Below are 13,014 nucleotides of genomic sequence, written 5' to 3' on the forward strand. Positions count from 1 at the left end.
GTGTGTATGGGTTAGGGGTGTATGAGGCTGATGTCTGTGAATGGGGTGTGTGTGGCTGTGTTTGAGGTGGGGAATGTGAGGCTGATATCTCTCTTGTGGAGGTGGGGGTGTCAGGCTGCTATCTCTGGGTGGTGGTGGGGTAGGATCAGGCTGATGTCGTTTAGTTTTTTTTGGGGGTTGTGTGTCTTGTGTGTGTGTGTGGGGGGGCAGTATGAAGCTGATGTCTGTGATTGGGGTGTGTGAGTGTGCGGCTGTTTGATGTGGGGAATGTCCGGCTGATATCTCTGTTGGGGTGGGGTGTGGTGGGGGGGGAGGCTTCCCTCTCTGTGTGTGTGGGTGGGGTAGGATCAAGCTGATTTCTTTCTTTGGGGGGGTTGTGTGTATGGAGGGAGGTGTATGAGGCTGATATCTGTGAATGGGGTGTGTGGCTGTGTTTGAGGTGGGGAATGTCAGGCTGATCACTGTTGGGGTGGGGGGGGGCAGGCTCCCTTCTCTGTGTGTGGGGGTGCGGTAGCATCGGGCTGATGTCTTATTTTGGGGGGTTGTGTGTATGGGGGGGGGGGCTGTATGAGGCTGATGTCTGTGACTGGGGTGTTTGAGGTGGGGAATGTCAGGCTGATCACTGTTGGGGTGGGGGGGGGGCAGGCTCCCCTCTCTGTGTGTGGGGGTGGGGTAGCATCGGGCTGATGTCTTTTTTTTGGGGGGGGGGTTGTGTGTATGGGGGGGCTGTATGAGGCTGGGGTGTGTGGCCGTGTTTGAGGTGGGGAATGTCAGGCTGATCACTGTTGGGGTGGGGGGCAGGCTCCCCTCTCTGTGTGTGGGGGTGGGGTAGCATCGGGCTGATGTCTTATTTTGGGGGGTTGTGTGTATGGGGGGGGGGGCTGTATGAGGCTGATGTCTGTGATTGAGGTGGGGAATGTCAGGCTGATCACTGTTGGGGTGGGGGGCAGGCTCCCCTCTCTGTGTGTAGGGGTGGGGGTGGGGTAGCATCGGGCTGATGTCTTATTTTTTGGGGGGGGTCTGTATGAGGCTGATGTCTGTGATTGAGGTGGGGAATGTCAGGCTGATCACTGTTGGGGTGGGGGGCAGGCTCCCCTCTCTGTGGGTGGGGGTGGGGCAGCATCGGGCCGATGTCTTATTTTGGGGGGTTGTGTGTATGGGGGGGGGGCTGTATGAGGCTGATGTCTGTGATTGAGGTGGGGAATGTCAGGCTGATCACTGTTGGGGTGAGGGGGGCAGGCTCCCCTCTCTGTGTGTAGGGGTGGGGGTGGGGTAGCATCGGGCTGATGTCTTATTTTGGGGGGGCTGTATGAGGCTGATGTCTGTGACTGGGGTGTTTGAGGTGGGGAATGTCAGGCTGATCACTGTTGGGGTGGGGGGCAGGCTCCCCTCTCTGTGTGTGGGGGTGGGGTAGCATCGGGCTGATGTCTTATTTTGGGGGGTTGTATGTATGGGTGGGGGTCTGTATGAGGCTGATGTCTGTGTTTGAGGTGGGGAATGTCAGGCTGATCACTGTTGGGGTGAGGGGGGGCAGGCTCCCCTCTCTGTGTGTAGGGGTGGGGGTGGGGTAGCATCGGGCTGATGTCTTATTTTGGGGGGGCTGTATGAGGCTGATGTCTGTGACTGGGGTGTTTGAGGTGGGGAATGTCAGGCTGATCACTGTTGGGGTGGGGGGCAGGCTCCCCTCTCTGTGTGTGGGGGTGGGGTAGCATCGGGCTGATGTCTTATTTTGGGGGGTTGTGTGTATGGGGGGGGGGGCTGTATGAGGCTGATGTCTGTGATTGAGGTGGGGAATGTCAGGCTGATCACTGTTGGGGTGGGGGGCAGGCTCCCCTCTCTGTGTGTGGGGGGGGGGGGGGGGGGGTAGCATCAGGCTGATGTCTTATTTTGGGGGGGGCTGTATGAGGCTGATGTCTGTGACTGGGGTGTTTGAGGTGGGGAATGTCAGGCTGATCACTGTTGGGGTGTGGGGCAGGCTCCCCTCTCTGTGTGTGGGGGTGGGGTAGCATCGGGCTGATGTCTTATTTTGGGGGGTTATGTGTATGGGGGGGGGGCTGTATGAGGCTGATGTCTGTGATTGAGGTGGGGAATGTCAGGCTGATCACTGTTGGGGTGGGGGGCAGGCTCCCCTCTCTGTGTGTAGGGGTGGGGGTGGGGTAGCATCGGGCTGATGTCTTATTTTTGGGGGGGGGGGTCTGTATGAGGCTGATGTCTGTGACTGGGGTGTTTGAAGTGGGGAATGTCAGGCTGATCACTGTTGGGGTGGGGGGCAGGCTCCCCTCTCTGTGTGTAGGGGTGGGGGTGGGGCAGCATCGGGCTGATGTCTGTGTTTGCCTTCTGTGTGTTGTGTCTGTGTGTGTCTGTGTCTGGGGGGGCTGCATGAAGCTGATGTCTGTGACTGGGGTATTTGAAGTGGGGAATGTCAGGCTGATCACTGTTGGGGTGAGGGGGGGCAGGCTCCCCTCTCTGTGTGTAGGGGTGGGGGTGGGATAGCATCGGGCTGATGTCTTATTTTGGGGGGTTGTGTGTATGGGGGGCTGCATGAAGCTGATGTCTGTGACTGGGGTGTTTGAGGTGGGGAATGTCAGGCTGATCACTGTTGGGGTGGGGGGGCAGGCTCCCCTCTCTGTGTGTGGGGGTGGGGGTGGGGTAGCATCGGGCTGATGTCTGTCTTTGCCTTATGTGTGTTTGTGTCTGTGTGTGTCTGTGTCTGGGGGGGCTGCATGAAGCTGATGTCTGTGACTGGGGTGTTTGAGGTGGGGAATGTCAGGCTGATCACTGTTGGGATGGGGGGCAGGCTCCCCTCTCTGTGTGTGGGGGGTGGGGTAGCATCAGGCTGATGTCTTATTTTGGGGGGGGCTGTATGAGGCTGATGTCTGTGATTGAGGTGGGGAATGTCAGGCTGATCACTGTTGGGGTGGGGGGCAGGCTCCCCTCTCTGTGTGTGGGGGGTGGGGTAGCATCAGGCTGATGTCTTATTTTGGGGGGGGCTGTATGAGGCTGATGTCTGTGACTGGGGTGTTTGAAGTGGGGAATGTCAGGCTGATCACTGTTGGGGTGGGGGGCAGGCTCCCCTCTCTGTGTGTGGGGGGTGGGGTAGCATCAGGCTGATGTCTTATTTTGGGGGGGGCTGTATGAGGCTGATGTCTGTGACTGGGGTGGGGAATGTCAGGCTGATCACTGTTGGGGTGAGGGGGGGCAGGCTCCCCTCTCTGTGTGTGGGGGGTGGGGTAGCATCAGGCTGATGTCTTATTTTGGGGGGGGCTGTATGAGGCTGATGTCTGTGATTGAGGTGGGGAATGTCAGGCTGATCACTGTTGGGGTGAGGGGGGGCAGGCTCCCCTCTCTGTGTGTGGGGGTGGGGGTGGGGTAGCATCAGGCTGATGTCTTATTTTGGGGGGGGCTGTATGAGGCTGATGTCTGTGACTGGGGTGTTTGAGGTGGGGAATGTCAGGCTGATCACTGTTGGGGTGGGGGGCAGGCTCCCCTCTCTGTGTGTGGGGGGTGGGGTAGCATCAGGCTGATGTCTTATTTTGGGGGGGGCTGTATGAGGCTGATGTCTGTGACTGGGGTGTTTGAGGTGGGGAATGTCAGGCTGATCACTGTTGGGGTGGGGGGCAGGCTCCCCTCTCTGTGTGTGGGGGGTGGGGTAGCATCAGGCTGATGTCTTATTTTGGGGGGGGCTGTATGAGGCTGATGTCTGTGACTGGGGTGGGGAATGTCAGGCTGATCACTGTTGGGGTGAGGGGGGGCAGGCTCCCCTCTCTGTGTGTGGGGGTGGGGTAGCATCGGGCTGATGTCTGTCTTTGCCTTGTGTGTGTTTGTGTCTGTGTGTGTCTGTGTCTGGGGGGGCTGCATGAAGCTCATGTCCGTCATTGGGGTGTGTATGTGTGTCTCCCTCTTCGTGGCTCTCTTTGACGTGGGCAATGTCCGGCTGATCTCGCTCGGGGTGGGGCTCGTCTGTGTCTTCCTCTGTGTCTGGCTCTGTTTGGGCTGGGGGCTTGGGTCGGGATGAGGCTCGGGTGGCGGGGGAGCCTCCTCTCTTTCGGTCTCCGGGTGTCAGCGACTGGGGCCTGGTGATGGCGGGGGGCGGGGGATGGTGCTCAGGGCCCTGCCCAGGCCTCGGGACGTTGTTGCTCGGCGTCTCCGCTAGAGGCGGCAGAGACGGGGAGAGCCGGGCGGGACGCCGCGGGAGAAGGAGACGGGAAGAAGGAGATCGGAGTCCGAGGCAGCGCGGCCGGGCCATGCGTGGGTTGTTAGCGGGGCTCCTGCGGGAGGAGCAGGGGGACGGCGCCTTCTCTTTCCCCGCCGACCTGCAGGATCTCACGGTAAGTGCCGACCGTCCTCCGGCTCAGCCCCCGGACTTTCCTAGCCCGCTGTCCCGGGTCTCTGCGGTCCTTCCCAGCGTGGGGCGCTACGAGAGGCCGCGGCTGCACTCTGGGCCCGGTCAGGCCTACAGGAAGGGGTGACCGGCGCCGAGGAGCTCTGCGCCCATCCCAGTCCCTGGCCTTGAATCTCCCTCCCTCTGTCTTCACTTCTCGGCATCCTCTCTCCCGGGCCTGCTTGAACTCACTTTCCGTTTTCACGTCCCTGAGAGGCCGCAACAGGAGCCACCTCCCTTTCCATGAAGGAATATCCCCTCATCTTCCTCCTGCTCCTGAGCATTTCCCCTCTGAACAAGGTTTCCTTCTTGTGGGTACCCGGGAAGTTTTGAGTTGTGGTTACAAAGATATTGGGGGGGGGGGGAGAGATTGTGAGTCAACTGTCTCTCTTTCACGCCTCTCACACAACACAGGCTCGCTTTCCCTCTGTTTTCTCCCCATTGCCCTCCAGGGATGACCCCACCCCTGCATTCTCCCCCTTGCTAGGTATGACCGGGCACACATCTCACTCTTCAGAAACAGCTCCTGCTCCCCTCTCAGGCAGCCTGCAAGGTACAGGAGGGGAGGGGGTGAGACTGAGAAAGCCCTGCTACCTAAATCAGCTCCTCTTTCCCCCCTCTCAAGGCAGCCTGCAAGGTATAGGAGGGAGAGGGGGAGTGATAAAGCCCTGCTGCCTAAATCAGCTCCTCTTCCTCTCCTGTCTCTTCCCCCTCTCAGGCAGCCTGCAAGGTATAGAAGGGGAGGGGGTGAGACTGAGAAAGCCCTGCTGCCTTAAATCAGCTCCTCTTCCTCTCCTGTCTCTTCCCCCTCTCAGGCAGCCTGCAAGGTATAGAAGGGGAGGGGGTGAGTCTGAGAAAGCCCTGCTGCCTAAATCAGCCCCCTCTTCCTCCTCTCAGGCAGCCTGTGGGGAGCAGGAGGAGAGGGGCTGGCACTCAGATTCCCAGGTGCTCCAGAGACCCCAGAGATTTCCTTTTGAAATCCGGGTCAAACCACCACTATTTTTCTGAAGCGCTTCTAGGCTTACACAGCACGGTACAAATACACATAAGAGACAATCCCTGCTGGATTTGGATTTTCAATTGAATTATTCACTTTCTGAGATAAAGGTGAACTACAGTTCACATATTGTAGCTATGTAAGCCTTAAAACCTGTTCAGCACAGACAAATAGGAGACTTAGGGAATTTTATTTATTATGGAAAATGGTTAAAACCAACAAGGGTATAATTATGAAAACCGGGGGTAAGGTTTAAAAGCAGAATCAAAAAAGTGGGTATTTAGGCTGGATATGAATAAAAGAAGGAGCATGACATACTGACAGGCTGATGCAAAATAGTGCGCACAGCTTTACAGGCGCTTGGACACGCATCCAAAAGCCCTCATATAATAAGAGGATTAGCATGTCCAAAATGCGCAGCCAAACCAGCATGAAGCTACATGTAAATTCATGTTGATGAGGCTATTGGCTATTCTCCCCCAATGCAAAAAAAAAAAAAAGTGTGCCCGACGTTACTCTCAGGAATTAATTCCAGCCCCAGAGCAGGTGTTAATTCTTGAGCCCCAAAAGTTTACAGAAAAGCTGAAAATACTGCTATTTTGTAGTTTCTCCAACTTAATATCATGGTAGTATTAAGTTGGAGGAACTGTGAAAAGGAGAACTGGAAAAACAAAAATAAAAAGTAGATCTTCTTGGTGTTTGGGTAATTGCCAGGTTCTTGTGGCCTGGTTTGGTCTCTGTTGGAAACAGGATGCTGGGCTTGATGGACCCTTGGTCTGACCCAGCATAGCATGTTCTTATGTTCTTAAAAAAATAAATAGTGTCGCTGGCAGACAAGTTATGAAAATGGCCGCTCATATAATTGAGCGTCTGTTTTCCTAACCCACTGACAGCCACCTCTCCCGGTCGCCCGCTGCTGAGGAGGCGCTAGGGATGCAAACTTTTCCCTAGCGCCTCCTTTTTACCACGGCAGCCCATTTAAATATTAAATAGGGCGCACGGGAGAGGTGGATCGGCGTGCATTAAGAGAGTGAGCACCCGTTTGATATTGTGTCGGCCTGTGAATCAGTAAGCCTGTTCCAGGCACACTGGGGTGATGCCTCCCGCCTCGTGTCATTTTTTGCTACAGCAGACGAACACGGCTCTCCCTCTGAATATCATTGCCTGTTAAGTGGATTTCATGGGGACAGGCAGTGAGGAAGTACAGAATAAATTCATTTGTAGGTGAATAGGAGGAGCTTGAACTGTACATAGGAATGTTAAGAGAGGTTATACGGGTGTGGCACCATTGGAGAAAGATAACTCACGCAGCAGGATTTTGAATAGATTGCAGTGGAGAGAAAGCTTTTTTTAAATATATCCAAAGCAGAAAGCCTGTGAGGGAGTCAGTTGGACCGATAGATGATCGAGGGGTTAAAGGGGCACTTAGAGAAGATAAGGCCATCGCGGAAAGATTAAATGATTTCTTTGCTTCGGTGTTTACTGAAGAGGATGTTGGGGAGGTACCCGTACTGGAGAAGGTTTTCATGGGTAATGATTCAGATGGACTGAATCAAATCACGGTGAACCTAGAAGATGTGGTAGGCCTGATTGACAAACTGAAGAGTAGTAAATCACCTGGACCGGATGGTATACACCCCAGAGTTCTGAAGGAACTAAAAAATGAAATTTCAGACCTATTAGTAAAAATTTGTAACTTATCATTAAAATCATCCATTGTACCTGAAGACTCGAGGGTGGCTAATGTAACCCCAATATTTAAGAAGGGCTCCAGGGGCGATCCGGGAAACTACAGACCGGTTAGCCTGACTTCAGTGCCAGGAAAAATAGTGGAAAGTGTTCTAAACATCAAAATCACAGAACATATAGAAAGACATGGTATAATGGAACAAAGTCAGCATGGCTTTACCCAAGGCAAGTCTTGCCTCACAAATCTGCTTCACTTTTTTGAAGGAGTTAATAAACATGTGGATAAAGGTGAACCGGTAGATATAGTATACTTGGATTTTCAGAAGGCATTTGACAAAGTTCCTCATGAGAGGCTTCTAGGAAAAGTAAAAAGTCATGGGATAGGTGGCGATGTCCTTTCGTGGATTGCAAACTGGCTAAAAGACAGGAAACAGAGAGTAGGATTAAATGGACAATTTTCTCAGTGGAAGGGAGTGGACAGTGGAGTGCCTCAGGGATCTGATTTGGGACCCTTACTTTTTAATATATTTATAAATGATCTGGAAAGAAATACGACGAGTGAGATAATCAAATTTGCAGATGACACAAAATTGTTCAGAGTAGTTAAATCACAAGCAGATTGTGATAAATTGCAGGAATACCTTGTGAGACTGGAAAATTGGGCATCCAAATGGCAGATGAAATTTAATGTGGATAAGTGCAAGGTGATGCATATAGGGAAAAATAACCCATGCTATAATTACGCAATGTTGGGTTCCATATTAGGTGCTACAACCCAAGAAAGAGATCTAGGTGTCATAGTGGATAACACATTGAAATCGCCGGCTCAGTGCGCTGCAGCAGTCAAAAAAGCAAACAGAATGTTGGGAATTATTAGAAAGGGAATGGTGAATAAAACGGAAAATGTCATAATGCCTCTGTATCGCTCCATGGTGAGACCGCACCTTGAATACTGTGTACAATTCTGGTCGCCGCATCTCAAAAAAGATATAATTGCGATGGAGAAGGTACAGAGAAGGGCTACCAAAATAATAAGGGGAATGGAACAGCTCCCCTATGAGGAAAGACTAAAAAGGCTAGGACTTTTCAGCTTGGAGAAGAGACGACTGAGGGGGGATATGATAGAGGTGTTTAAAATCATGAGAGGTCTAGAACGGGTAGATGTGAATCGGTTATTTACTCTTTCGGATAGTAGAAAGACTAGGGGGCACTCCATGAAGTTAGCATGGGGCACATTTAAAACTAATCGGAGAAAGTTCTTTTTTACTCAACGCACAATTAAGCTCTGGAATTTGTTGCCAGAGGATGTGGTTAGTGCAGTTAGTATAGCTGTGTTTGAAAAAGGATTGGATAAGTTCTTGGAGGAGAAGTCCATTACCTGCTATTAAGTTCACTTAGAGAATAGCCACTGCCATTAGCAATGGTTACATGGAATAGACTTAGTGTTTGGGTAATTGCCAGGTTCTTATGGCCTGGATTGGCCTCTGTTGGAAACAAGATGCTGGGCTTGATGGACCCTTGGTCTGACCCAGTATGGCATGTTCTTATGTTCTTAGCTCCCAGCTATGTTCTTGAGTCTGATTTGTATCTTTCAGGTATTTGTATCTGTTGTACCCCTCCAGTCTCTCCTCTCTTCTGAGGTCTATATATTCAGGTCCTTAACTCCCATCTCTTTAAGGCTTTTGGTGCAGCCCTTTTACCATTTTGGTAGTCCTTTGCTAGAGGGCCTCCGTCCTGAGCTTCCAGTACAGGAGTTGCAGTATTGCAGATACGAGCTTACCAATGGCCTGTGCAGAGGGATTCATCACCTCCTTTTCCCTCTTGAGTAGGCCTTTCTCTAGGCGCTCTGGCAACCACCTTGTCACGCTGTTTTGCTACCTTTAGATCATCAGACATCATCACCCTGTCTCTGGTTTTTTTATTTGTTTTGCATTTTTAATCTCCTTTCCAACAGATGCTCAAGGCAGATTGCCACAAAGTCAACAATAAATAACCTAACATGCAAACTATGCAAAGGAGTTGCCATCGCAAACTGTCCGCAAACACCCGATAAACAAAATGAAAATTAAAGTAACCTGGAAACATGCCAGATCCAAAGGGATTGCAAGTTCAAACTGTCCCTAAACATGAAACATCCGGGAACAGGCAAATGACTATAAAATACGCTTGCTTCATCTCAGCGTCAGCACTTGTTTTGCATTGAATCTTATCGGCCAAGCATTAGGCCACTCCTTGACCTTTCATAGATCACGTCTCATTTTGTTTCTGCCCCCAGGAGTATCCATTCTTTTTCAGATCTTAATATCGTCTGCAATAAAATTAGCTTATTCCTTTTAACCCACATACAGGTCAATCCAGTAACGAGTGGTAGGAAGAGCTGCGTTAGTGCCCGGCGCACCCGCGGTTGCCGTCCGCACAGTGCAGCTCACCTACTGCTCGATCCTGTATGTAAATAGCTTGCAAATGCAAGCTGCATCTAAGAAGTGTCCGTGAAGCGTTAGGCCCGCGCAACCCATTTTACTGAATAGAGCGCTATACAGCGCCTATACAGTAACCTGGGTGCGCGGGCCTAATGCTTCACGGACACGCTGGTATCTATCATTTCAAATGTCATTTGAAATGACAGGTACCAGGAAGTGGACAGTTCTCCGACGCTCGGGATTGCCAGTCCTCTCTCCCCTCCTCCCGAAGCAAGCAACCAAAGCGGAAAAAATCGAAAAAAAAAAAAAAGTAGCAAGAGAGAGGGGAGAGAGGACGGGCAATCCTACGCTCGGGATTGCCAGTCCTCTCTCCCCTCCTCCCGAGGCAAGGCACGAAAAGCAGCCTTGCTCCAGGAGGAGGGGAGAGAGGGTAAAAAAGCGATAGTCAGGGCGCCCGTTACTGGATGGTAGGGAATAGCTAATTCGATCGTTTGCATGCAATATACATGCCGCGTGCGGAAGGGGTTACCCGGGGATTTAAGGACACAGTAAGAGTAGGTTAAAGGGGATTGTGAATCGCAGGAAGGGCTAACGCGGCCGGAAAGTGAGGAGAAAGCGGGTTAGGAGCGGGGTAAACGCGGCCGCACTTTACTGCATTGACCTGATAATGTCCCAACTTTTTAAAGAGGCAATCCTCCAAATAAGACACTGGGGCATAATGGGTTAACCTTGCTCTTCCTGTTAGGCTTCGGGATTCCAGGGCCCCTCAGCATGCATGGGCTTGGTAATTCCCATGTGGACCTCCCTGCATTAGTGCCCGCTTTGTGGGCGATCCCACCAGCTACGTAACAAACTGCCCTTGTCATCACGTTGTCTCCAGTATTCTCCGGATACTCATGGATAAGTTCTTGTTGATTCTTTGTGGGGTTCGATACCAATTATACAATACTTTACACATATTCTGCAGTATTAGAATGCAGCCGGCAGCTATTACAATTCCTGCATGGCTTAACAGCCGTGTTGTGCACCAGCTGTAGTCTCTCTTATTTATTTTATTTATTATTTTAAAACTTTTCTATACCGTCGTTAAGTTAGATAACCGTCACAACGGTTTACAGCAAGGCCCGATAATAAAAATGTGAGTGGTATAGATTACAAATTAATCATGTGCCATCATTGTGCGGTAACAATTCATTTCAATAAACTATGTGTGTACATTCATTAAGCTTGTCTGTTGGGAACATATTAAGCGGATTGAATTTAACCTTAATGTGCATTTGTATCTTACAAGTAACCACTTCTAGTTCAGTGCGCCCTTATCAATCAACTGCTTTTTTCCTTCTCTTTATCTTTATAAAATGCTTGTTTAAAAAGCCAGGTTTTCAGGTTGGTTTTGAATATTTTGAAATTACTCTGCAGCCTTATTTTGAGTGGCATGGTGTTCCATAGCAGGGGGCCAGCCAGTGACAGTACTCTTTCCCTTACTTGCGTGAGGCGTGCTGATTTGACAGAGAGGACAGTTAGTAGAGCTTATTAGCAGATCTTAGGTTTCTTTGCGGGACATGTATGCGAAGTGCAGTGTTAAGCCAGTCAGCTTTTTCCTCGTGGATTAGTTTGTGTATTATGCATAAAGCCTTATATTGGATTCTTTGTTCAATTGGGAGCCAGTGTAAATCAGCGAGCGTTCCTGTAATGTGTTCATTCTTTTTTTTTGCCAGTCAAAATTCTAGTAGCTGAGTTTTGTAATATTTGCAGTGGCCGAATTGTATATTGAAGTAGTCCTAAAAGTAGTGAGTTACAGTAGTCTGTACTTGCGAATATCATTGCCTGCAGAACTGTGCGGAAATTGTTCAGCGTTAGTAGAGGTTTTAGTCTTCTCAGGATCATTAGTTTCGCGTATCCTTCTTTTATTTTCAACGAGATGTGTTGTTTCATGTTTAGCTCAGGGTCAATTATTACTCCTAGATTTCGTACTTTTGTTGCTAGCTCAATGGTTTGGTTATTTTTTATTGTGAGTGTTGGTTGTGTATGATGTATGTTTTTACGTTCAAGGTGTAAGAATTCCGTTTTGTCGATGTTTATTACCAGTTCCATCTGGTTTAAGAGCTGTTTAATTATCTCAAGATACATATTGGCAAGTTTCATTGTCTCTTCAATGGTGTTTACAATTGGCAGCAGTAGCTGTATATCGTCTGCGTATAAGTAATGTGTGATTCCAAGTCCCACTAGTAGGTGACATACCAGGAGGAGATAAATATTAAAGAGTATGGCCGACAGGGCCGATCCCTGTGGGACACCAGTTAGCAGTGTGATTTTGTCCGAGAGTGTATTATTGATTTGTACCTGAAAACATCTATTGTTTAGGTATAACTCAAACCATTTTATTGTTTTATTAGCGAGACCTATTTCTTTCAGTCTATTGAGTAGTATTTTGTGATTTACTGTGTCGAATGCTGTGGAGAGATCTAATAGAACTAGAATGTAGTGTGTTCCTGTATCAAAACCTCTTAGGATATTATCTGATAAAGCTAATAGCAGAGTTTCAGTACTGTAGTGTTTGTGAAACCCATGTTGCACTGGGTAAAATATGTTATTACATTCTATGTGGTTTGACAATTGTTTTTGTACTGTTTTTTGATTAGTTTGGCTAATAGGGGTAAGTTTGAGACTGGTCTATAGTTATTGGGAACTAGTGGGTCAAGGTTCTTTTTCTTAATTATTGGTTTAATAATGCCTCCTTTCAGGGTATCTGGCATTACTCCTTCATCAAGTGAGAGGTTGATGATCTTAGTTAGGGTTGGGGGTATTGTGTTGGTTATTTTTTTTAGTTCGGTAATGGGAACGGTGTCAATTACGTGGGTGGCAGGGTTCATTTGATTTATCAATTTCTCGACTTCATCTTGTGATACTTCTTCAAATTCTGACCAGTTACTAACGTCTCTAGTGGGCATTTTAATCTCTTGTTTCGTAGTGTTAGGGATTTGTTTTCTCAGGTTCTCAATTTTATCTTTAAAGAATTGAGCTACCTCGTTGCACTGGTTCTCTTGTAGTGTTTGGTGGTTGTTTGTTTTGTCACTAGTTAGAGTGGATGATTTAAAGGGAATTGTAGTATACAAAGGGAGATCACAAGGAAGAGGGTCTTAAGGACCCAAGTTTAAAAAATGTGCAAAGCTGTGAAATCAGTAGTGTTGTGTGTAATATATACCCTTAAACAGAACCTATTGCTATACGGCATATGGAATGTTACACTGGTGCTAAACACTCAAGTAACCAGATCCGTCTGGAAGGCTGCAGGCTCTGTAATAACTAGAAGTCCTGGTGGAAACGCAGGCACTCAAGTAACCAGATCCGTCTGGAAGGCTGCAGGCTCTGTAATAACTAGAAGTCGTGGTGGAAACGCAGGCGCTCACGTAGCCGGGTCTGTCTGGCAGGCTGCAGGCTCTGTAATAACTAGAAGTCCTGGTGGAAACGCAGGCACTCAAGTAACCAGATCCGTCTGGAAGGCTGCAGGCTCTGTAATAACTAGA

The 13,014-nt window shown here is 49.4% G+C and overlaps 1 protein-coding gene across 1 annotated transcript in view; it reads left to right on the plus strand.

The window, feature by feature from the left end:
• The first annotated feature begins 4,062 nt into the window (after positions 1 to 4,062).
• The window catches only part of CNPPD1 (cyclin Pas1/PHO80 domain containing 1), a 70,323-nt gene continuing 61,371 nt past the window's right edge, over positions 4,063 to 13,014 (plus strand). The window contains exon 1 of the mRNA XM_029605016.1: positions 4,063 to 4,328. Coding sequence (XP_029460876.1) covers positions 4,080 to 4,328 — 249 coding nt within the window. The 5' untranslated portion in view covers positions 4,063 to 4,079. The remainder of the gene's footprint in view (positions 4,329 to 13,014) is intronic.

The sequence above is a fragment of the Rhinatrema bivittatum genome, chromosome 6 (assembly GCF_901001135.1).
Source record: "Rhinatrema bivittatum chromosome 6, aRhiBiv1.1, whole genome shotgun sequence".
NCBI lineage: Eukaryota > Metazoa > Chordata > Amphibia > Gymnophiona > Rhinatrematidae > Rhinatrema > Rhinatrema bivittatum.